Source organism: Takifugu flavidus, chromosome 9 (genome assembly GCF_003711565.1).
Source record: "Takifugu flavidus isolate HTHZ2018 chromosome 9, ASM371156v2, whole genome shotgun sequence".
Lineage (NCBI taxonomy): Eukaryota > Metazoa > Chordata > Actinopteri > Tetraodontiformes > Tetraodontidae > Takifugu > Takifugu flavidus.
The window spans coordinates 84319-105808 of NC_079528.1; the positions used below are offsets into that span (position 1 = coordinate 84319).

At 43.1% G+C, this 21490-nt stretch overlaps 4 protein-coding genes and 1 long non-coding RNA gene across 13 annotated transcripts in view; 2 read left to right on the plus strand and 3 right to left on the minus strand.

Moving 5' to 3' along the window:
* The first annotated feature begins 8 nt into the window (after positions 1 to 8).
* On the plus strand, positions 9 to 1439 carry slc35a4 (solute carrier family 35 member A4). Its single transcript, XM_057042256.1, has one exon. The coding sequence runs from the start codon at positions 106 to 108 to the stop codon at positions 1072 to 1074; it is 969 nt and encodes a 322-aa protein (XP_056898236.1). The 5' UTR covers positions 9 to 105; the 3' UTR covers positions 1075 to 1439.
* si:dkey-201i24.3 (paramyosin) lies at positions 1230 to 6871 on the minus strand. 5 transcript variants are annotated; one of them, XM_057042254.1, is made up of 18 exons: positions 5775 to 5820; positions 5652 to 5700; positions 5500 to 5561; positions 5380 to 5430; positions 5042 to 5306; positions 4833 to 4915; positions 4640 to 4750; positions 4340 to 4468; positions 3375 to 3502; positions 3079 to 3293; positions 2940 to 3005; positions 2766 to 2859; positions 2569 to 2693; positions 2373 to 2486; positions 2078 to 2245; positions 1614 to 1764; positions 1445 to 1532; positions 1230 to 1373 (listed from the first exon to the last, which is right to left on the minus strand). In XM_057042254.1, the coding sequence occupies exons 8-17, from the start codon at positions 4456 to 4458 to the stop codon at positions 1468 to 1470; spliced, it is 1245 nt and encodes a 414-aa protein (XP_056898234.1). In that variant the 5' UTR covers positions 4459 to 4468; positions 4640 to 4750; positions 4833 to 4915; positions 5042 to 5306; positions 5380 to 5430; positions 5500 to 5561; positions 5652 to 5700; positions 5775 to 5820; the 3' UTR covers positions 1230 to 1373; positions 1445 to 1467. The 5 variants fall into 5 exon arrangements, with proteins under 5 accessions (XP_056898234.1, XP_056898233.1, XP_056898232.1 ...); XM_057042253.1 differs by having other exon boundaries at positions 1445 to 1541; positions 5775 to 5819; XM_057042252.1 differs by having other exon boundaries at positions 1445 to 1764; positions 2620 to 2693; positions 5775 to 5821.
* On the plus strand, positions 2509 to 4796 carry LOC130530794 (uncharacterized). The gene is made up of 2 exons (XR_008951926.1): positions 2509 to 2697; positions 2797 to 4796. It is a non-coding gene; the product is annotated as an uncharacterized LOC130530794 (long non-coding RNA).
* Positions 6872 to 6973: 102 nt separating the features above from the next.
* On the minus strand, positions 6974 to 10447 carry cd74a (CD74 molecule, major histocompatibility complex, class II invariant chain a). Of its 4 annotated transcripts, none has more exons than XM_057042260.1 (9): positions 10241 to 10447; positions 9138 to 9307; positions 8789 to 8880; positions 8661 to 8714; positions 8487 to 8570; positions 8323 to 8401; positions 7739 to 7936; positions 7588 to 7651; positions 6974 to 7468 (listed from the first exon to the last, which is right to left on the minus strand). In XM_057042260.1, the coding sequence occupies exons 1-9, from the start codon at positions 10324 to 10326 to the stop codon at positions 7465 to 7467; spliced, it is 831 nt and encodes a 276-aa protein (XP_056898240.1). In that variant the 5' UTR covers positions 10327 to 10447; the 3' UTR covers positions 6974 to 7464. The 4 variants fall into 4 exon arrangements, with proteins under 4 accessions (XP_056898240.1, XP_056898241.1, XP_056898237.1 ...); XM_057042261.1 differs by having other exon boundaries at positions 7584 to 7651; XM_057042257.1 differs by having other exon boundaries at positions 7588 to 7654.
* Positions 10448 to 10835: 388 nt separating this feature from the next.
* The window catches only part of LOC130530788 (bifunctional heparan sulfate N-deacetylase/N-sulfotransferase 1-like), a 34983-nt gene continuing 24328 nt past the window's right edge, over positions 10836 to 21490 (minus strand). For both annotated transcript variants that reach the window (XM_057042249.1, XM_057042250.1), the window contains exons 3-15: positions 19794 to 20276; positions 19032 to 19119; positions 18441 to 18595; positions 17329 to 17514; positions 16157 to 16285; positions 15233 to 15415; positions 14943 to 15039; positions 14532 to 14655; positions 13529 to 13703; positions 13243 to 13413; positions 13020 to 13129; positions 12826 to 12928; positions 10836 to 12758 (exon numbers count right to left, since the gene is read on the minus strand). In XM_057042249.1, the coding sequence (XP_056898229.1) occupies positions 12639 to 12758; positions 12826 to 12928; positions 13020 to 13129; positions 13243 to 13413; positions 13529 to 13703; positions 14532 to 14655; positions 14943 to 15039; positions 15233 to 15415; positions 16157 to 16285; positions 17329 to 17514; positions 18441 to 18595; positions 19032 to 19119; positions 19794 to 20276 (2124 nt within the window). In that variant the 3' untranslated portion in view covers positions 10836 to 12638. The remainder of the gene's footprint in view (positions 12759 to 12825; positions 12929 to 13019; positions 13130 to 13242; positions 13414 to 13528; positions 13704 to 14531; positions 14656 to 14942; positions 15040 to 15232; positions 15416 to 16156; positions 16286 to 17328; positions 17515 to 18440; positions 18596 to 19031; positions 19120 to 19793; positions 20277 to 21490) is intronic.

Sequence of the window (21490 nt, forward strand, 5' to 3'; positions counted from 1 at the left end):
GTTGATAAGTTATAGCTTCTTCAGATGTTTTTAACGTGAAATCTGTGTTTTATATTTCAGTAGTCAACAGGGGTCTTAGAAATAGCTCGTCTCCTTTTATTGAGGATGATTGTGATTGAGAATGTGGGCCCTGGGTCCCAGGCAGGAATGAGGAGGCAGTGGGGGAAAAGGATTCGCTGGGGTGTCCTCTTTGCCCTGATGGTTCTCATTTACGGCTCTCATGCACCTCTCATTACGCTAACCAAAGTAGACGGTCAAGTCCCTTTTCACCCGTCGTCGTGTGTTGTCATGATTGAGTTGAGCAAACTTGCCATCTCTCTGGCCTCTCTTTCTCTAAGTGGGGGGCTCTCTACTCTATGCCAGCCACCATCTGCAGTCCTTTTATCCTCCTATGCTGTTCCTGCTGTTCTCTATGCCCTCAATAACAACCTGGTAGTTCTCATGCAGGCTTTCATGGACCCAAGCTCATTCCAAGTCTTGTCCAACCTGAAAATCGCCTCCACTGCCCTCCTGTACTCCCTCTGTCTGGGTAAGAGGCTCCGGCCTGCTCAGTGGTGCGCTTTAGGTCTCCTCTTGGCTGCGGGTTTTTGCCACACTTATTTTTCTTTGGATCTTGGAGAGCAAGAGAGGGCTGAGAATGGTCCCACGCTTCATATCACAGCCTGGGGGCTTTTCCTGGTGCTGGTGTATTGCTTCATTTCAGGCCTGGCAGCAGTGTATACAGAGAGGGTTCTGAAGAGCCAGGAGCTGCCCCTGAGTTTGCAAAATCTCTACCTCTATGTATTCGGTGTGTCCATCAATGGGATTTCAGCCTACATGTCAGGAGATGAACGGAACTTCTTGGAAGGTTTTTCTGGGGTGGTGTGGGTCATCATAGCGGGACAGGCAGCCAATGGACTCCTGATGTCCATCGTGCTCAAACATGGCAGCGGTATCACCAGGCTGTTTGTCATTTCCTGCTCCATGCTGGTCAACGCTCTGCTATCTTGGGCCATCTTGGGGTTGCAGCTCTCACCTTTCTTCCTCCTCCCAGTGTGTTTAATTGGACTTGCAGCTTACCTTTACTACACATAGTCAAGTCTGTCAGTCATCCACAGGCTCAAATTACTCTTGTTCATTTAAAAAATGTTTGATTCTATTTTTTTTTTGGTTTTTTTTGGGATGTTACATTTTCTGCCCTCATGTGCCTTCTGATGTTGACATCCAGGATCTGTAACCATGCACACATGTCAGCGTATGATGTAAGTTTAATTTATAACATTAATGCACTGGTCTACGAACATTCAAACCACACAGGTGTGGAATAAGATCATATTTAATGTAGCAGCGTGCTACTGTTGTTATCTTGATGCTTTTATGATGTATTGCATTCTCTGTAATAAACAGAAGAGAAAGTGTTACTGTGTGCAAATGCTGTCCAATAAACCATTTTAACAAGATTCACATTATAATGGCGCGTGTTTACATTTAGGCTGGTCCGTGTTGGGACAAGTGTTTGGTGTCACCGCGCGCAGTTATGGAGTCCTTCATCTCTGCCAGCGCTCGAATGGAAAAAGCAGGAACGTTAGAACGCCAGATGTATCTCCTTGCATTCCTAAAGGACAAATGCTGACCTTTACGTAGTCGCTTGTTGTCGGCCTGTAGCTGCTGGTTCTGTGCGGACAGGAAAACTGCGTCCTGCACAGCCTCCATCAGAACATTCCTGTACCTGTCCTCTGATGCCTTCCTTTGCTCCTCGCTGACCTGACGGAACACTCGGAACACCTAGACAAGAACAGACGAGAGGACCAGAAATGCTCCTTAAATATTTAATGACTACATTCCTGGTAACAGAAGACAGGTTTTTGGTATTTCAACAGTGTCCTTTTATCTGCCTTTTATATGCTTTGTAGATTATTCTTTATTCCTGCTTAAAGTAATTGAATATTAGAGATTTAATTGAATTACACCAACTGGTAATGGGACTAACAGTTATTTGGGCTTGCGACCGATTTAGACGCCGAATCATCTGTGAAACGGCACTTTTTCTTACCTGGCGCATTCAATTGTGACACCGATCTGACTCGGCACTCCTCACCTGCAGACTCTCATCTCTGAGACACTGAAGCTCTGTTTGGTGTCTGAGGTGTTGATTCTGCAGGTGTCTCTCAGCCTGCTGCGCCTCAGCTTGCAGCGCCTCCATCTGCAGCACCAGGACCCGCCTCTCCCTGCTCAGCACCAGCAGCTCCCCGTGTGGGCCCTCGGTCTGGGGTGAAACATTAGAAATACGGGATCCTAATTAAATTGCTGTGGTTTCTGCATAAATGAAAACTGAGTGAGCAACACTAGTTAAGATGGATCACTAGCCGAGTAATGTGAGGTATAGATCTCACCTGTTCCTGCGCCAGGTCTTTCTCCATCTTCTCTACCTCCTCTTGAATTAACCTCCTGCTGTCTTCTCTGAGTTTTCTTCTCTGCTCCAGTACTTTGCTATATTCCTGCTGAGACTGAGTAATAAAAGACAATTAATGTACTTTGCACACAGATCCTCATCTGATCTCCAGTGGTGTGAATAATAATGAGGATTACACGTTGACAGATGTCTGTTTGCTCTGCAGCAGCCTCCATTTTCACCCTCACCTCCCTGAGAGCCTCCCTCAGCTGCTGGATTCTCCTCACTCTCCCGTGGACGCTCTCAGCAGACCCTCTTCCCTCTGGGTGAGAGAAAAACACACATCGCGCCTCAGACGTCCGCTCCTTCCATCATTCATGTCACAGTAAATGACCTCTGATGTGTTCCTCCATTTCTCGTTTCAGGTGATCTTGCAAACGCTCGAAGGTCTCTGCGCTGCCGTGATCGCCGCCCTCTCTCACCGGAATCTTTGAATCAGCAGAACGGACATTTAAGCACTTTGCAGAGTCTGTGAGGGTTTAAAACAAAAAACAAAAACCCAACCAACCTGCGCGTTTTCTTTGATTTTCATGGACTTTTCCCTCCTTTTCTCCCATGACTGTTTTTTAACCATCTGTTGGACAGATCCTGAACTTCAGAGTCAAATATCTCCACATAAGCTGAGAAGGATCTATCAGTAGGCTGACCTGCAGAGTTTGGGTCAGCTCTGCCAGTCTGTGGATGCTGTACATTTCCTCTCCCCCCTGTGACATCATCTCTGTTCTCAGTTGTGTTATTTTATCTCTGATGTCCTCCTCGGTTGCCCTGGGTGACCAGACAGCTGCTGTGGCCTTAGTTATAAACCCTCTGACTTTCTGGGCCAAGGCTAAAGCCGAGCCGGTCTCATCACTGGGACAAAGAGCTAAAGGGGTGTCACAACAGCGCTCAGATGTTTATCTCTCTATATAAGTTGGTGCCCGTGGGCAAAGAAGGCTTCAATCACCTGGAGGATGGATGCAGAAGATGATGACAGTCCTACAGTTTCCCTCTAATGCTTCATTTATGAGCAAGTGGAGAAGATGTTTTGCTTCATGCTGACTTTGGTCCACAACCTTCACCAGTGGGTTGACTCTGCAGATTATTCCAATTTGTTAAGACAAAGCAGGACATAAATAAGGAAATGGTACAGTGTTCTGAGCCCTGGCTGCTGGTAGAGAGGCCTGTGAAGGAAAGAAATAACTCCTGTCCTGCACCGATGTAACTTAAAATTTCACTCATGGTGTGAAATACCTTTTGCACCCATGGCAGCACCCACATACATCCCAGAGTTTAGGCTTCACTTATCGAGGGAATCTGTCGTGTTGTTCTAAGGAATGAAATGTCCCCCTCAACACAAGCCTGCTCATAACATTCAGGTTAGAATGAACTGTTTCTACATAGAAACCTCATCACAGGTACTATAAAAGATCCTCCCTCCAGCATCACACTCTTATTATCATTACTCATATTTTCCCAGACTTCCCTGATGAGCCATTGGAGCACATGCATTCTGTAGACAGGAGATAATATGACAGAGAACTGACCCTGAAAAGTGTTTTATTCCTCGCTGCAGCACTTATTCCAGACCATTGCACAGTCTTCAGCGGGAGAACCTTTTTTATTTCCCTTGACCGACTCTGTCTTGAAACTGTGGTTTATATAATAATGCACTTAAAAGAAGCAGCTGCAGTCACAGCCTGTGATGCATAAGTTAGATCCAAATGAACACTGAAGTTCCCACTTATCTAACTGCTGTTTTGTTAGCAATAGCCTCCAGCTTTGTGTTTTCCTGCGAGCACAATTCCAGAAGTGAGATTAAAACGGTTTTATGGGGCTTTTCTGTGACTGGAGCTGTGATTTAACAGGCAACTGAACGTTACAACCGGGTCATTTTTAGGAGGGTGAGCTGAAGGCAGGTACACGACTGACCCTCTGAGGTCGGCCCTGCTGGCTGCTCCTGCCAGGCTGAACAGCTGCAGTCTGCTGCGGAAGACCTCTGAATCCACCTCCTCTGGATGACTTTTCCACTCCACAGAAACACAGAACATGGAACTGCAGCTACAGGAAGAAGACGTTTAGAGGCAGCATCAAGGACCGGCCATTTATTCTTAAATATAAGCTGCATCTAGGCTGCTCCTCTCATCACAATAGTTATTTCTCCAGGTATCCACTGCTGAAAGTCATCAAATAAAGTTACAGAATGACAAGGTCAGGGATTCTTTGACCCACCAGCTGTAAATGGAGCCCGTGTTCGCCTTAAGCGTCTCCCTGCATGTTTCATAGATTGCAAAGGCTTCTTCTGCAGAACTCACACACACCTCCGATAAGCCTTCAACAAGACTGGGCATAAAGGTGTGGGGGGAAATAAATCATGTTATAAAATTAATTTGCTCATGTCTTTGTTCATATAATGTGGACGCACCTTCCAAGAACAGGGTGTGTCACATGTTTCAGAGCCTCTCTGTGGGGGCTCAGGAGGTCCACGGCACCGCCATCAGGATAAAACTGAGCAGAAAGAACAAAAACTCTACATCAACTATGTTCATTCACATTTCTCAATGCATTTTGGTAAAAGCAGGAAATTTACTACTTTTTTTAAGATTAAGAGGTTTAAGATTCTGTTGTGATTACCTGCAGGAAAGACACAGAGGTGAAGCACCCGTCTCTCACTTGAGGCAACACACAACGGAACACGTCTGCCAAGACCTAAAACAAAGATTCAGATTAGAACCTTTAAAAACAGCGGGAATAAAGCGTGGCTGTGTGGAGTTGCCTGTTTGACGACACAGGCGTCGGTCAGATTGTGAATGTTGGAGGCTCCACACAGCAGCAGAGCTCCTTTGAAGCCTCTGGACACCGACTCAGCAAGAGGCCGCAGCAGCTCAGAGAAGAGGCTCTGAAGGTTTGGAATCAGACGTGTCAGACTTGGGTTGATTCGCTGCTGTAAATGTAGGACCGCCGCTTCCTACCTGCGCGTGGTCGACCGTTGCGACTCCGTCAAAGAAGAACGACTTTGATTCCTGATTGAGAAACAGCAGCGAGGCCTTTCAGAGAGCCAGCTGTCAAATGTGGAATTCACAACATTTTACCTCATTTTCTGGTTTGTAGTCCACGCCGCATCCTCCTGGGCTGATCACCACACCGTCAGTGTCTGTTTCACATGAAAAGACCCATTTAAGGCCAACCCAGAGGGTCAGTGACTCAATATAATTCAGCCTTAATGTTTTTTCCTCTGCTTTACCTGCAGGAAGAAGAATTCCCACTTTTACTGCGGCAGCTCCGTCACACAGCTGCAGAAACACAACTACCGATGAACTAAAGTTGTTCAAAACACATTGATTAAATATCATAAGCAGCTACTTACAGGTGTGTCTATGTTCACGGCGCCCATCAGTGTGTCCACTGGCATCATGACACCCCAGTGAATTATTAATGGAAAGAATCTGCTTTCACTGGCGGGGTCGGGTTGTTAAGACAGCAAACACGGTCCCACACTGGGTGAACTAAATAACACTATTTAGTATATTTTCCTATAAACATTATAATTGTTTGTTGAAACAAGCGTGATCATTAACATGATGGTTTTACATTTAAAATATATAGAAATTAAATTGTAAGGACTAAGAAAGGTATGTGGGTGCCTCCCCGTGTGAGCTGAATGCTGCTCTCTCATGTCTTTAGGAGAGTAAAACATTTACGTATTAACCAACATCACTGGGCCCGACTGAGTCAACAGAACCACATTATCCTCTAAAGCAGAGACCCGAGGCCACCAAAGAGGAGCCCATCATCACCCAGCTGTGCCTACAAATTCTGTCCATGAAGGTTACGAATAGATTCTGTAACAAAGGGCAGCTCCGACCCTCACTGGAAACTGGAGACTCAGAGCAATGTGGACCAAGGTCGGACACTGGTTCTACTGGGACCGCAGGGAGAGGAGCCAGACGGTTTGAGCATCTGCTAAGGAAGTCTTCCTGGTAAGGGTTTCCAGGCACATCCCATGCGAAGGAAGCCCCAGGGAAGAACCAAGACACGTTAGAGGGATAATGTCTCTGAGCCTTGGGATCCTCTAGGAAGGGGAAGAGCGAGGGAGGTCTAGGGAGGTCTAGGGAGGTCTAAGCCCAGGCCCCCGAAGCGAGATGGTTCAGGATGGGCGTCAGAATATGAATGGATGGATACAATTATTTAACAGTTAAAATACATGGATTATAATAGCTTAGTTATGGAAGAATTTCAGCATCCTTCTGAACATTATAAAGATCTATATAAGAAAATTAAAATATTTACTAATTTACTCATTACTAATTTACTAATGGAAATGTGGATATACATTCGATATACCGCACATACGAGGCCTCTACTGTTAAGTTGTGATTTTCTATTATCTGTAACTTCTAGATATTTATATGCTATGTTTATATTAAAATAAATTTCTTTAAATTCAACACTAACAACCAGTTTAAAAAGAAGTTTCTTTATCTTTACAATTTTACTTTCATTTAAATAGCAACATTCCCTGGATGCATGTTTATTTACTGTATTAAAGATGAGGTCATTGTGCAATGAGAGTTTGGTGAAAACTTTATTGTTATTCTTAACCAAATCCTACAGAGAAAAGTCACAGTCATTAGCAGCAAACTCCATCCAAAGGTTAAAAATTAAAAAAAAATTGAAGGCGGTTCCCTAACCTTTAAATCATACTGATGATCAGGGTTAATTCAGTTGGGTCATTTCGTCCCCTCAAACTCGCTGATTTAAGGATTGTAATTGAAAATTGTAACTCACATTGAAATCACATCTAAATTTCACTATGATTTAAAAATTCATTCTTGAAATAAAATGAGATTGAAAGGAACCTAAAAACAAACCCCAAGCCCATTAAAAGCAGTCAAGTGTAACATATGTCTATTCATTTGTTTTCCAGCTGCTAGCAAAATAGTTTCAATCAGGAGATTATATGTAAAGTTTTGCGTGATAGAACACATCTGCCTTTCAAAGCTGCAATGATTCCAGCGCGAGCAGAAACATGGACCAGCTTCCTTCCAATGTTTCACTTATCTGGAATAAAAAAAAAGAAATATTGATGAAGCCCCGATATATAAAAGCTTGTGAATAAAGAACCATCCGTTCTGTTCATGTCCCCCTGGAATGAGCCCAGTTTAATCTGACGTACTCACTCATCTCCGACCTTCACGGCGGCCAGCTCCCTCAGGGGGGCGATCATCATGCGGCCATAAGAGGCTGCTGAAATACACAAAAGAAACACCGATTACGCCTTTTAACCATGACGGCCGTAGGAAAAAAAAGGTCACGGTCGCCATGTTTCACCTTTCGGACAGTCTGGGCGTCCCCGCACGGCGGTGCCTTGGATGGGCGCGCCAGTGCTGTCCACACACCAGCAGAAGCCAACGGCGTGCCAGCACTGAATGGGCTTGTACTGGCCCTGCTCGTCACACTGAGGCTTGTGGGCGCCCAGTTTGTGTGGCGCCGCAGCTGCCTCCTCCTGGCATTTGGTCTTGGCAGGAGCTGAATAAAAACATGGATGACACCATCAAATCGTGAAGAACAAGAACAGGTATAATTCCAACGCTCCAATAAAATGTTAAATATGATGGATAATACACTGGGAAAATAATCATAAACACAGTAAATTGCAGACATTTATAGTAGGTCAAGGACTTTCACTATTGAACTGATTTTTGTACAGGATGAAGAAGTGAGTTCCTCAGAAGCCTGTAAGGGGACTGCAGCGCACTAAGATTTGGATAACTATTGACCTAAAATAGCAGGATAAAGATTTGATTTGAATTTAAATAGTTAAATAGAATAATCTGACCATTAAAGCCTCTCCAATGGAACAGGGAAAAAAAATTACAATTGGAAAATCATCTTGAATAAAGTGCGGCAGTAACCTGTTGTAGCTGTCAGAAGTGGAGCTTTCTCCTGAGCCATTTGGAAGATCAGCCAGAACTGCATCCAGGACTCAAATTCCTGCACAAGGAAAGACACCGTTAATAAAACATCACAGATAAACTTCAATTCAACTCATTTAAAGGTTCTGTGTCCTCGGCTCTACCTCCCAAACGGTCTCGTTCATCTGCTGTTTCAGGGCAAGCAAGTTGGGGATGAAGGTGCTGTTGAACAGGGGCAGCTTGAAGTCCTTCAGGAGAAACCACGAGCAGATGTTAGACCAACAACTGGAATATCAGCCATGTGACCACAAGTGGGATGTGCACGACATCGAACATACCTGCAGGAGGTCCTTCACCTGTGTCTCCACGCTGACAACGGTCTTCTTCTCCACCTGCCAGGACAATATTCACAAAATGAGCCATCGTTTGGGTTGTCTTTGCTCCCCAGGAAGTTGGAAGCACTTACAGCTTTGGGGGCGACGGGTTTGGGGTCACTGTCAGGATCATATGCCCTCATCATTGGGAGACTTTTCATGGGCATCTGCACCCTTACTGGAGCTGCAGTTGAGAACAAACGAAAGAAAATCGAGGATCAGCCAGTTCAGTCTTGACTGGAAAACTACCAAAGGAGGGCCGTTAAAAATATAAAGACTTGGACACAGGACAACAGTGAATCAGAAACGAAAAGTACCCAGATGAAGTTCCTTGGGAGCAACTCTCGCTTCCTTTCTCTCACTTCCTCATTCTTGCAACCTGGTTTTGTCTGAGCAGAACTAACCTACGTCACGGTGTCTAAGCAGCATGGCACTCTTTACCTTGGTTGGAGCGGGTCAGCTGTCTGTTCATGTTCTCGTTTTTGGTCTGCAGCGCTTTGATCTGCTGGTTTTGTCCAAAGACCATGTAGGCGGTGAAGACCTGGCTGCCGAGCAGCAGACAGGCCAGGGTCGTCAAGCCCGCCACCTTCAGAGCGCGACGGTTTGAGCCCCTGAGAGAAGAAAATATTCAGATGTATGTATATGTAGAACTGATAAGGCAGCAGGGATAAAGTGACAAAGAAATCTCTTAAATATATTGTGGATAACGTTGCCATCTTATGAATTATCTACCGCCGACATCTTTTATTTTTCGGCCAGTAGGATTTTAGCATCACTTGTTACTAGGCAGAAGCTTTCACACCTGTACGCAGTCCCAACTTTGATAAGAAAAACATGAACTGCCACGAAAAAGTGCTTCAAACAAACTGGAAACAGCACCTTTTTAGTTACTCAGCATCGGAGTTGGTAATATACTGATTTTTACAATCTTTTATTTCTTTGAAACTTTCCATGATAAAAAAAGGGGGGCTTTAACAGCTAATAGCCATGGCACCTTATATTCCATTTCGAATAAATGTATTATAACATAAACATGTAATTTTGTTCTGTTCATTTTTTTAAGATTACTTTGATTAATCAGAGTTTAGAAAAATGACGCTTGTATTATTATGTGCGATAGACATATTGATTTATGCTGTTCAGTACTTTTTTTTTTTATCAAACTGTTGTCCGATTATGGATTGAATTTTTCCAGATAATTGACTTCAAACTATACAAACACAACTTTGTAAGCGGAACAGACCTGCTAAATATTGGCCAATGATTTTCGAGCCTGCGTAATTGTGGACCAATAGGAGGGAAGCATCACTAGTTACTAGGAAGACTGTTTGCCTAAACGACGTCCGTTTTGCTGACGTAAAGTAAAACTCAAACCTAACAAAATTGACAAACATATATATTTATAACTCCAGTAACGCGTGAAACAACTAAAAGAACAAAAACAATTATTATTTTTTTAATTCGGTGAATAAAACGTATTATAATATAAAACAGCAAGTCAGAAGCTGCTACAATAATTAATTTATCCAATTATCTCATTTTACCCTTCAGGTCTTGTTCGGAGGATCAGAGCATCTTCGCTTCCGGCAACTGACCCTCTGGCCAGAGGTGCATCTTCTGTGTTGGACATCTCTTCCAGACCCAAAACTCAAACAAAGTAAAGAAATGTCAGCAAGCAGCTCAACAGGGAAGGTGCACTGGTACAGCGGCGCAGGTTCCTCAGAGGATGAAAGGCTGCGGAAAACCCCTGCTTTAAAAACACCGAGCGAGGCGGCGCTCCGAGCTCTGATTGGTCCGATTTTATCGTCACTTGTTGACAGAGGAAGACAACAGAGAAGAATTACATATCTGAAATATTAGATCTATGGACTCACAGCGCGTAAATGGTAAATTCCATTTTTAAAAAAAATATTTAAAAGCCTTTAACAAAACTTGAAAATTCAAACTTTGGTGAGAGTACTTGTAGAGATGACACGTTGAGTACTACTCAGATTTTTAATGGTTTACTAAATAAATGTGCTGCTTTTCAAATAAAAAAATCTCCATTTATATTTGAAATCAATTTTTGTGACCTGGATCTATGATAGAATATTTAGGCTGAAACCTGATAATCAAATGAAGAAACAAGGACTCAACTACTGAAAAATACAGTGGTGTTTTATTTGCAAATTAAAAAGCACCGACAATATTAGTTACACGGTAAAAATTATTGACAACAATTACAAATCTTATCATACAGTCCAGGAGATTAGTACCATCATTGCTGTTATGTGTTACCACTTAATACTTTATATGAAGACTCGGTACCTGTGGATGAGAGCTGGCAGTGAGGCCACATGAGGGTCCATCTTAGGCTTCACCTCCAGACGATGAAATAACCCCCCCTCAGAACAGCACTGACATTTCACACTATGGGAATGAGCTGATGTAGGGCAAACTCAGAAGCGATCAATTATTCGGGGCTACTGATGGTTGTCTATTATGTACATTACAAAGTCTGGAAATAAAGGACCGACATGTGCATTGTTATTACGTCAGAACATTGTACAAAACTATTGCAATAAGAGCAGCTTTTGTTATCTATGCTTGACATCTAGTTGCTTGACACCTTGAACAACAACCAAATATCCATGTGGATTTGATGGACAGAAGTGTTGGAAGGGTTTTTTTTCCCCCTCTGCTCCAAGATAGTCTCCCAACAAGCTTTAAATGATCTAGTAAATGATGTGAAATAGAAGACAAAATATACATTTTGACCAAAATAGGAGCTGAAAACGGAATTGAAATGCACACTCTTGTTCTGTACACGATGGGGGAAGTCTTGAACCAGGGCGTCTAAAACATACAGTAGCTAGCTTATGATCTTCTTCACAGATTGCAGCAGAACTTTAATGTGCTTTCCAGTAACCTGTTGTGTCCAGAACCGATATTCACTCGAGTGCCTTAAATATTGTGCTTTCCGCGTGTAACCTCGTGCTCCTTCCTTTGTCACATAAATGGTAATGTACAGTTACTCCAGAGGAGGCGGAGCTTAACCCTTGGGCACACCTGTACATCTGGTCTGGATGAGAAAACTGAGCAATGATGTTACGCACATACATTCTACAATAATGCATTGCAGTTAGCATTACACAACTGTTAAAATAAAATCTGCATAAACAGAATAAGAGATACATCTAAAAAAAAAAAAAAAAAAAAAAAAATCAAGAATCATCAAGCATCCACCTTTTGATGAAGATTCTGTCCTGGCACTTGAAATGTGAAGACTAATTTCTACCAAGGCCTATCGAGTGAGGCTACCACGTCCAGCCCGAGTCAGGACCCGACGTCCCAGTTTCCTATTGTTCAAACTGGACTGATGTCGAAGGCTTTCACCACTATTGTCTCTGCACATCATCCGCTCATTCGTTTCACCTAGTGTCGTCCTGCTGGCGCTCAATTCCATTAAATGCCGTGACTGTCAACGGTAATGCGCGTGAATCCCGTGCCCCCCCCCCCCCCCCCCACCCGCCACTCAGCTGCAAAAGTCACGGCAACAGTGCGCCTTTCAAGATACAATTCATGTGAAGAGGTTGGATGAAGAAGAGTAGTGATTATCAAACACTGCCGTCATCTCGAGGGTCTTTCTTCCTTTCTGCTGTACCGGATTGTCCTGCTGGGAGCACATGATGCTCAGGAGGTGGGGGCAGAACCATCAGTTGCTGAAAGCAACCATCTTCTTGCTCACCTCACCATGCTTACTTTATCCTGTTTATTTGGGAAGATGGTGGTTTAGCCTGGAGTTGTAATCAGCAGTCTCTCCTACACCTTCCTTTCATATTGCAACTTCTTTCACAACTATTTGGGATCTTCAACAGATTGGGGCCACGTCAGGCCAGAGTCTCCCTGCAAAGCTGAGCTGTGGTTCTGTGTGCGGAGCTGTGGGCTCCCGCTGCTGTGCCGCTACCTGGTGTGGACCAGTTCTTCGCGAAGCCAGCTGGGCAAAGGCTGACCCATCCTGTAGAGCAGCTTGGACAGCTCAATGTTGTGATCCCGGTAGTACTCCCTGAGGAACGCCTGGGACTGAAACAGACAACTAAGGTGAAAAAACGAACACAAAAGCTGACATATGAGAGATAATTTAATATACCTCAGTGTTCATGTCAGGGTATCTGCGTCCTTTACTCTTTCCCAAACACTTGGTCTTTCCGCCCTCTAACAGCTGACACCAGAAGCCTTTCTTAGGATCGAACCTGTGCATAATGAGCATTGGGTTATTGTTTAAATAAAACAGACACTACTAATCACTAAAAAAAAAAAACATCATTTCAGGATGGGACTTACGCCAGGATCTTGTGGTAGTTGATGATGTTGGTTAGGCTCAAGAACTTCTGCACTTTGTCCATGACAGAAGCAGGTTCTGTCTTCAGCATCTGTCCGTCTAAGACTAACAGCTGGGCAGGAGGAACAAACAGTATAAAGGTCAACTGGAGCGGGAAGTAGATGGTTCAAGCAGATGTGAATGGTGGGGAGAATGCTGTGTTCCCCATGTGTGGGGATAGGGCACCTGGCTGGAGTGGTAATAGTTGAGCCAGCGCTCCAGATGGATGGCGTACCAGCCTGGCACCAGACAGCGATTCTGAAGGACCCGTAGTTTTACTGGTGCATCGTGGCCTGCGGTGATGACATCATGGAAGGAGTACTTCAGTGCCAGGGGGTCATCGTGAGCTCTTTGGTGCTGTTAAGAGGAAGCAAAGAAAAGGAAATGAAAATGATGGAATAGCCGCTGCACAGTCACGAGAAGGAGCTCACATGGAGATGGAAAGAACCGATTCTGAGTGCTGGTCGCCCACCTGGTACCAGGAGTAAGCTCTGTCAGCGGGATTGATGAGGATGGTGATGATCTTAGCTTTGGGTAGGAGAGCTGCAGCTCTCTGAGCAGCCACCTCAGAGTCAAAGTAGTTGGCACTCTTCTCGAAGTAGTAGTCTGAGCTGGTGTTGGAGGGCAGAGGGAAGTACTCCATATACCTGATAAACAAACAAACACAAACACACTTCACAAGCTGCTTTTGTTGATCTGGGCCCATTTGCACTTGTAGATAGGAAGGTTTGTCTGTGCGTGCTGGGGATGCTCCACCATGTGCAGCAGCTCGTTAAAAACCATCTTGCATCAGAGCACAATGTTAATATTTGGCCAGCTGTCGCTCAAAGCTCATGCCAGCTGAATTCTGTGTTGCACTTTCAACACAGCGAGGAAAACCCTCAAATCAATTAAACTTGCATAAACCCTTTGCTGAGGCTGCTGTGCAACAATTGTATTTGTATTATTAATTAAATATCGAGGATATATTAGCAACCCAACTGTTTTTTGAACAATATTTAATTTGATCCTGATTTATATAAAGGAAAAACAATGATTGAAGACAATTACCAGAAGTCCATTTCTTGACTAAACGACCTTGACGGAGGTCAGTAAATGGCGTTAACCAAGTAATATTTCTTTGCGGCTTGTTCGCGTTTGAAGTGAAGTACATCCTCATTAATGATGGGGCAGGGTGGCTAAGAGAAGTTATCACCTCTAATGAGCAGAAACGGCCTACGAATGGTTGAAGCTGCTGATGCTGAATCATTCCTGGGACTTCACGATACAGATAACTGCAGAATTAGGGGGCGATAAGGTCTCACTATCTGCTGGTAATTATTGAGCATTGCATGTGATTAAAGGGTCTGAAAATTCTGGGGGTTTTCTGAACAAAAAGAAAGACCCGTTGTAATCACGTTACAGTTTGTTCTGATATTTATTCAGTCTTTAAAAGGCTACACTGAGAGTGTGTGTGTGTGTGTTTTTTTTCTTACCAGTCTATGCCTCTGTGGTAGTTGTGTCCATTAAAGAACTGGATCTCTTCAAAAGTCTCCTTACTGGGATAGTTACTGGTCAGATCAGGATGCATGCCAAGAAACAGGTACAGTGCAGTTGTCCCTGAGCAGTAAATAGACACAATGAAAATAAGATTAATTAAAAGGGGTATATAAAAAAACAACAGCAAGACATTTAATAGATGCCATACATACAGTGAAAAAGCATTTTAAAAAAGCACTACCAACATAATAATAAAATATATCCTTCTACACTATTACCACGTGTGAGTGTCTCAAAAAAATAACCTAAACCTTTAATTCCATGCTCAACACACATCTGTTTGAACTGCCTAACTAGGATGACTTCCAGGCTCCTCCTGTAGGGGGAGATGCAGCACCATGTCTCACCTGTCTTCTGAGGCCCGATAATGAGCAGCTTGGGGAAGCGATCACATGTTTTCTCTTTGGACCAAATGTCCTTGTGTCTTTTGTCCTCACATGGATCCTGGAGACAGACAAGGATAAACAATCCTTCATATCCTTCATGGCTCTGACAGAATATGTACAGTTTGGAAATAAGATTCAAGGAAGGACATTTACTTTGCAGTTGTCAGCCATAACTGAGGTGTTAAATTGTCCTTGCTGCTAAAACATATTACCTGATAAACATATTACTGTAATTTGCAGCTAAATCTTACCTGCCACAGTGGGTCTTTCTCACTGGGGAACAGACTGAAGTATTTCTGGGCCAGCTGCACAGGTGGCAGGGTTTGCAATTTCAGATTGGTCCACGTCCGCACGAACATCATTAGACTCTTAAAGGTATAAAGACCAAGGCGATCGTTCCCGTAGTTGGACAGATGTGTCATGAAGATGCTGATCTGTATATGACAAGAAAATACTGATGTGGGATATATTCATGGCAAGACTTAAATCATCATTCGTATGCAACCAGCACTAATTGAACGAGGCATAGAGCATTTTTACATTTAAATTAATTAAAATTCCATTATCATTATTTCTGTATCATATTGCTCTTTTTTATGGTCCTAGAAAACAGGTTTTTTTCTTGCACGGCGAAGCCAACCAATACAGCGGTTGGTCAATATACGGCTCCCGCTGTCATTCTGAATGCCACCACTCTGACAATTTAGGATCTCATCTTTCATAGAACGGGATGTGTAAACAGACCTCCCCTGGCACACTCATCATTCAGAGAACTCCTCCTGAAGCTTTTGTCTTTTTTTTAAATTTAGCTGATGGAGGACAACACCCACCCAACACCCACTCATCTCTTGTCTTTCTTTTTCATAACATTTTTTCTATTCTCTTCCTCCGATTATAGTGGTAAAAACTGAATTATGTACACAGCTGCATTACTTGCTTTTAGTAATAAAAGCCTTTTTGATGTCTCACAATAAAATGTGTTTACAAATGAGAGAAAACCCTGCGTTGTTACTTCAATAGAAAGTCCTTGCACCAGCAGGCTGCAGTCATCACTGCATGAGTCATGGCATGAATAGTCACAGCCCCACTCCTCTGTGGTATTTCAATTTAAAGCAACCAGGCAAATTGGTTTCCAAGTGTGTAAAGAAATAGTTGTGGATATACACTTGACTCACAGGGTTCAGTAGGACAGTGAGAAAGAGCTCTCCTCCATTGATGAGCTTGTCCAGTTCATTTGGACTGCCTGGGTAATCTTTATAGAAGATAGTGTGCGTGAACAAACCACACGTCTGTCTGGGCAACACCTGGGATGCAAAAGTAGAGTCATTAGAGCAAAAAAGATGACTTACATGCAGACATGTTTAAATCAAATGAAAGTAAGCAATGCCTTCTCACAAATAAAGACACCAGCGGTCCTCTGGAGTGCGGAGCTGTCAGTACTCCAGGCAGTTACCCCACACATTGTTTGCTTTCAATAACGTTCGTATTATGCAGCTCATCTAGCCAAAGCAAACCTTTTATTCACACCGAGTTTATATGGAAATTCATGGAAATGTGTTTACAGCGAGCACTGTCTGGGGAGCTGCATATCAATCATCAGTAAGCATTGGTGTCTGTCCACTCAGACCGCACTATCTCCTGGATGGGAATACCATCCCGATGCCCCGCAGGTGGACTGAATGCCAACGCTACAAAGGAACTGAAGTGAAGCTGAAGGTCAGCCTGCGAAGGAAATAGATGCATTTGCGCCCGCTCCTTTTGAACCTCTTGAAGCCAATCGGATCACCTTTAATTCTGCGCTCCAAGCCAAATTATTCTGGATGCGCTGGTGCATTGAAGCAGAGTAAAATACACATTTGCTCTGGGTTAAAACTTCAGCCTTCAGGGATGTGGAGATGTGGTGTTTTGTTTATGCGGCCAAATACTCGGACAGGTGTTGATTGCAGGAATGCTTGAGTATCCTTTACCAGTCAGCAGAGGGATACGATGCCTCACCCCTGGGTGATTTATCTGTATTCATCTGCTGCCTAGCTACAGAATAAATATAATTACAACTGTGAACATTACTGATGAACACAAGATTAACCACTAGCTGTGAGAGAGGAAATGACAAAAAATAAAAAAAACAAAACAAAAAAATATATACCGGTTTATATATATATATAAATAAAGAAGTGTAGCTGGAGAGATTATCAAATAAAGAAAAGCATATGGATGAGAAGGAGAACCCTGAAAGGGGTTATTGGATGACAAGGTAATTGATGCAGAAAACACGAGTGAAGGGGAAAGCAACTTGCCAGAGGTACCAACATAATGAGGCCCAGCTCTGCATAAAAAGTGGCCTTACACTAATGCCGCTGTGGATGAAACCTCGCCGGAAGCGAGCGGGCTTTAGGTGTGGGTATTCCTCCGTGCTGGTCACCCTGATGCCCCACACTTTTTTCCAGGCGTCATAGAGCTGCACATGAACAGGGTAGACGCCCGAGTGGTGTGGCGCCACAGCGTAGCCCATGTTGGTGGGAATACCATGTTCCTGAAAGAATTTAGACAAGGTGACAGGAAGGAAGGTTAAGGGTCACACGTTTAGCAATTGTGTAATATCACCTCTTTCACAGACTGCAGCATGCTTTCTGATCACATTTGCAAATATATCTGAATATCTTTCAAACAACAACATGAGTTTCTTTGACTACACTGTAAATAGACGTGCCAGTATTTGCTTTTGTGTTACCACGGTAACCACAATCACAAAGCCAGCAAAGAAGCTCAAAGCATTTTTTCCCCTAAAATAAACATTCAGGCTGCAAATATTTAAATGTCACATTAATACATTTACCTCAATAACAAATCTAATACAATTTAAAAAAAACAAAATCCTACAAAAACACGAGCAGAATTGCCTAAATACTAATTACCCACTCCTCTCTACCTACTGACCTGTTCCACACAGCAAGTAAATCCAGGTTTAACAAGATTAAATGTAGTGCAGCAGAGTTGTGTTGATGAAAGCAGCCAGTTGACTGAAATGAACAAGCCTTTAACAGCACTCTGATGACCTTAGAGGTTATTGCTGAATCTGTGGTGTATTCAGATTGTGTTGATGTAGACTAAGATGGTCTGGAATTAAAAGGCAGCTTAGTGGTAATCACAAGTAATTGATACCCTGTTGGCAGAGGAGTCAGACCATAATCACCACAGACCTACTTGTGTCTGTAATCCAATATTTTTTCAGTCTGATCCTGGTAATTCTTCACACCGCCTGCTTTTAGATTTTTCTGCTTCAGAATATATTAAATGTGTTAGAACCCAACAACTAACTAAAAAGACGCACCTGAATTCAGTGGAACAGATGCTCCTCATAACTGACATTTAATTATTCTCAGAGTTTATTAATCAAGGTCTCATGGCAAGATGTAAATCTATTTCTACTACTTTTACCAATACTAATATTAATAATACCATGGCAAATTTCTTGTTGAGCAGCATCTGCTCAGCCAGAACAGACTGGTTGTGGAACAGGTGGGGCTGCATGTGGCTCCACATGTGGGGGAACCACCAGAATTCCTCCACATATGAAAGCAGCAGGTCATCTCCCAGGTCCTCCTCATCAGATCCTGAATATGACAGAAAGGAAAAAAAACATTTGCCCAACAAAGAAATATGCTGGAAAAAGATGTGGGAGGCATAAAGAAAAAACAGATTCAATTTTATTTTTTCTAATTCCCCCAAACCATCTTAATCAGGTTTCACTCCACACTAATTTTAAAGAGACACATTTGTGTCACATACGTGCACATCTGCATGGGATCTTGACATTTTGAGGGAAGAACTGCTGTCTGGTGATATTTGGATGAAGATAGAAAGGGTTTAAGGCTGCTCAGAATTCAGGAACATCAGTTGAGTTTGCATGAACTGTTATGACTACAAATTCCTGGAGGGACTGCTTGGTATCATTAGTGTAATTAGTAAGCGTAAGCTGTCTAAGTTTATGCAGGCTCTTATCTTTGCTTGAATTAACAGCAATAACTACTTGCAAAGGCTGCATCTTACCAGCATGAAAGAATTTCCCTGAGAAGCCCAGATTGAAGGTGAAGTTGGGTACATGAGTACGAAGCTCCCTTTGTGTTTCCAGCAAGGCCTGAAATAATGGGAGGAAAGGACAGTCTGTGACGTTGCTCTCACACTGGTGCACAAGTGCATTAATGAGGAAGTGTGAATGCCCAGTCTTGGGCCTGCTAAAACACATATTTCATCCTCTCGGTAAACAACGTTCACTTCCTCTTGCCGCACTGCTTCTCCTTTATTCTGTTTGATATTTTTCTCTCTTCTGATTTGGGTATTTGTTTCATTTGATCTGCACGAAGGGCGAGACTTCCAGCGCCCGCACAAACACACCAATTCTCTCATTTTTCTGCGATCCTGACTGCGCGGTTCATTCCTTAAAGCTTGTCGCTGCATCACCGGTGAGACTGACTTGATGTTCCTTCCGTTAGGCTTTCTTACACCCTCTGCCACCACATGCGCGGGTGGTCTGTTTTGCTATGAGGGGGCGCAAGCTAGGAGCTTTTCAACATTCTTTCTATGTCTCTGGGCCTCTGAAATATTCATTGCCGTGCAGCTTCTGTGACAGTGTGAGCAGCGGGGCCTGTCAGCTTTGAGCGGCCTACTGGGATGAAGGCATTCAAAAAGGGAAGAGGAGCAAGGAGAAGGGATTTCTGTGTGAATGACAAGGGTAGTGCGTCCGTTGCGTCAGTCCATTTTTATAGCTTGATGAATAAATAAAGGTCAGTTTTACGAGATTAAAACCCTCACCTTTACGTCAGGCACCTGCATCCTTGTGCCTTCTTTGCCCACAAAGATGTCATCTATGTCCACCAGGATGTAACGCTCCAGGGACAGGGAGAGTCTCTTTCCTGTCAGAAAAGCTACAGCGTCCACAAACACCAGCTTATGAAGCCAGAAGACCAAGTTGTTGCCAAACAGGACTCGCTGGATACCATCATGGAGACCCAGGTCCTGCACTACTGATGGGAGAAGAGCAGCGTTCTGCCCCACCGATGCGACACTCTCCGCCGATTGGGTTTTGGCCAGCAACACAGGCTCATACGTTGAGTGGTTGGACTGGAAGACGGTCCAGTCATCCCCAGGGAGGGGACCTGGAAGGGGCTGTCCAGATCTCGTAATGAAGAGCAGGGGGGACTTGGGGTTGACTGTACAGTCCTTCAAACCCAAGTTAGAATGAAGAAAGAGAGGGAAGCCTTTCAGCTGCGCACTGAGTAAACTGTTCTCATTGGCCTGACAAGAGAGACAAATCACAGAGATTCATTATTAACCAGCGTGATCAAGACACAAATGAATTAGACATAATTTCCCTCATTCTTCAAATCATGTGTGAAATAAGGAAATGTCAAGGCTGTTTTAATTGACAGCGGTCAATTAAGAAACAGATGGACAAATAATTATTCATTGAAATTAATGCTACATTAATCATTTCCCAGTTCCTTGCACCACCACTGCCCTCAGCTACACCAGAAAGAGATAAAGAGTTTAAGAGTATTCCTTTTACACAACTGCAAAAGGAATTTGTATTTGTCAAAATAATAGATGACTGTAGAAAAGATACATAAAAATCAAACAAAAATTCAACACCTTTGCTTGCGCTCCCATTTTTAAGAGCTGAAAGACTTTTTCTTTTTCAAAAGGCTTATTTCTCTCAAATATTCTTCACAAATCTACTCAAGTCTGTGTTAATGAGCTCTTCTCCTTTGCTCAGATAATCCATCTTCTCACAGATGTGGCATATCAAGATGCAGCATGATTATTGCACAGGTAAATAAAAGGACACTCTGCTTCAGAGCAACTAATTCTGTAATGTGTGAATAGTTGGGCAATGCATCTTAAGCTTTGAGTGCATGTGAATACTGATTGAGCTTATTCACAATTGAACACAAATCAATTTATCCAGGTCACAAGTGAATATGATCAATGATAACATTGACCAAAAATTGAAAGAATTTCTTCAAATGATTAAAATGTCACCCTGTAAACCTTTGGTGTTATTTCCTGATACATACTGGACATTTTTGCATTTCTTCTGAAACATATAGGACACAATAACAATACTAAACTCAATGATTGAAGCTGTAAACCGTAAGTAAATAGTTGGTAACTGAAACCACAAGAAAAGACGGCATTCCATATAAGTTAAAATGCTTTTTTAGTAAAGATTTCAGGTGATTGGGATGCAGACTCACACTCTGCCTGCCTCCATCTGCACCCCCTAAATCCCCTAGGCTCTTTCTAACCTTCACCTACAGCCCTCCCTACCTATGCCTTCTCATGTCTTTTCTATATTCTTCCCATCGCTCAGAGATTGTGATTAAAACCACGAGACCTAAAAACAAGCCTAAGGCAAACAAGCTCAGTTTGGGATTAGCGAGAAGACGGAGAGATATAGAGTGAAGGGGGGAAGAAAAATGAAAACATCAGCAGCAAAAACAAGAAGGGAA

Bases quoted from the DNA above. Each gene is read 5' to 3' on its own strand.
- slc35a4 (XM_057042256.1), top strand. From the start codon at position 106: ATGATTGTGATTGAGAATGTGGGCCCTGGGTCCCAGGCAGGAATGAGG.
- si:dkey-201i24.3 (XM_057042251.1), bottom strand. From the start codon at position 4,458: ATGTTCTGTGTTTCTGTGGAGTGGAAAAGTCATCCAGAGGAGGTGGAT. The intron at 3,503-4,339 runs GTCAGTCGTGTA...AATAATCTGCAG, and splicing joins AGCAGGGCCGACCTCAGAGG to AGTCAACCCACTGGTGAAGG. The intron at 3,006-3,078 runs GTCAGCCTACTG...TCTGTCCAACAG, and splicing joins AGCTGACCCAAACTCTGCAG to ATGGTTAAAAAACAGTCATG.
- cd74a (XM_057042257.1), bottom strand. From the start codon at position 10,326: ATGTCCAACACAGAAGATGCACCTCTGGCCAGAGGGTCAGTTGCCGGA. The intron at 9,308-10,240 runs GTAAAATGAGAT...TTCTTCTCTCAG, and splicing joins CTCCGAACAAGACCTGAAGG to GGGCTCAAACCGTCGCGCTC. The intron at 8,571-8,660 runs GTATGTTCGATG...TTTCTCCTGAAG, and splicing joins AGGTGAAGGACCTCCTGCAG to GACTTCAAGCTGCCCCTGTT.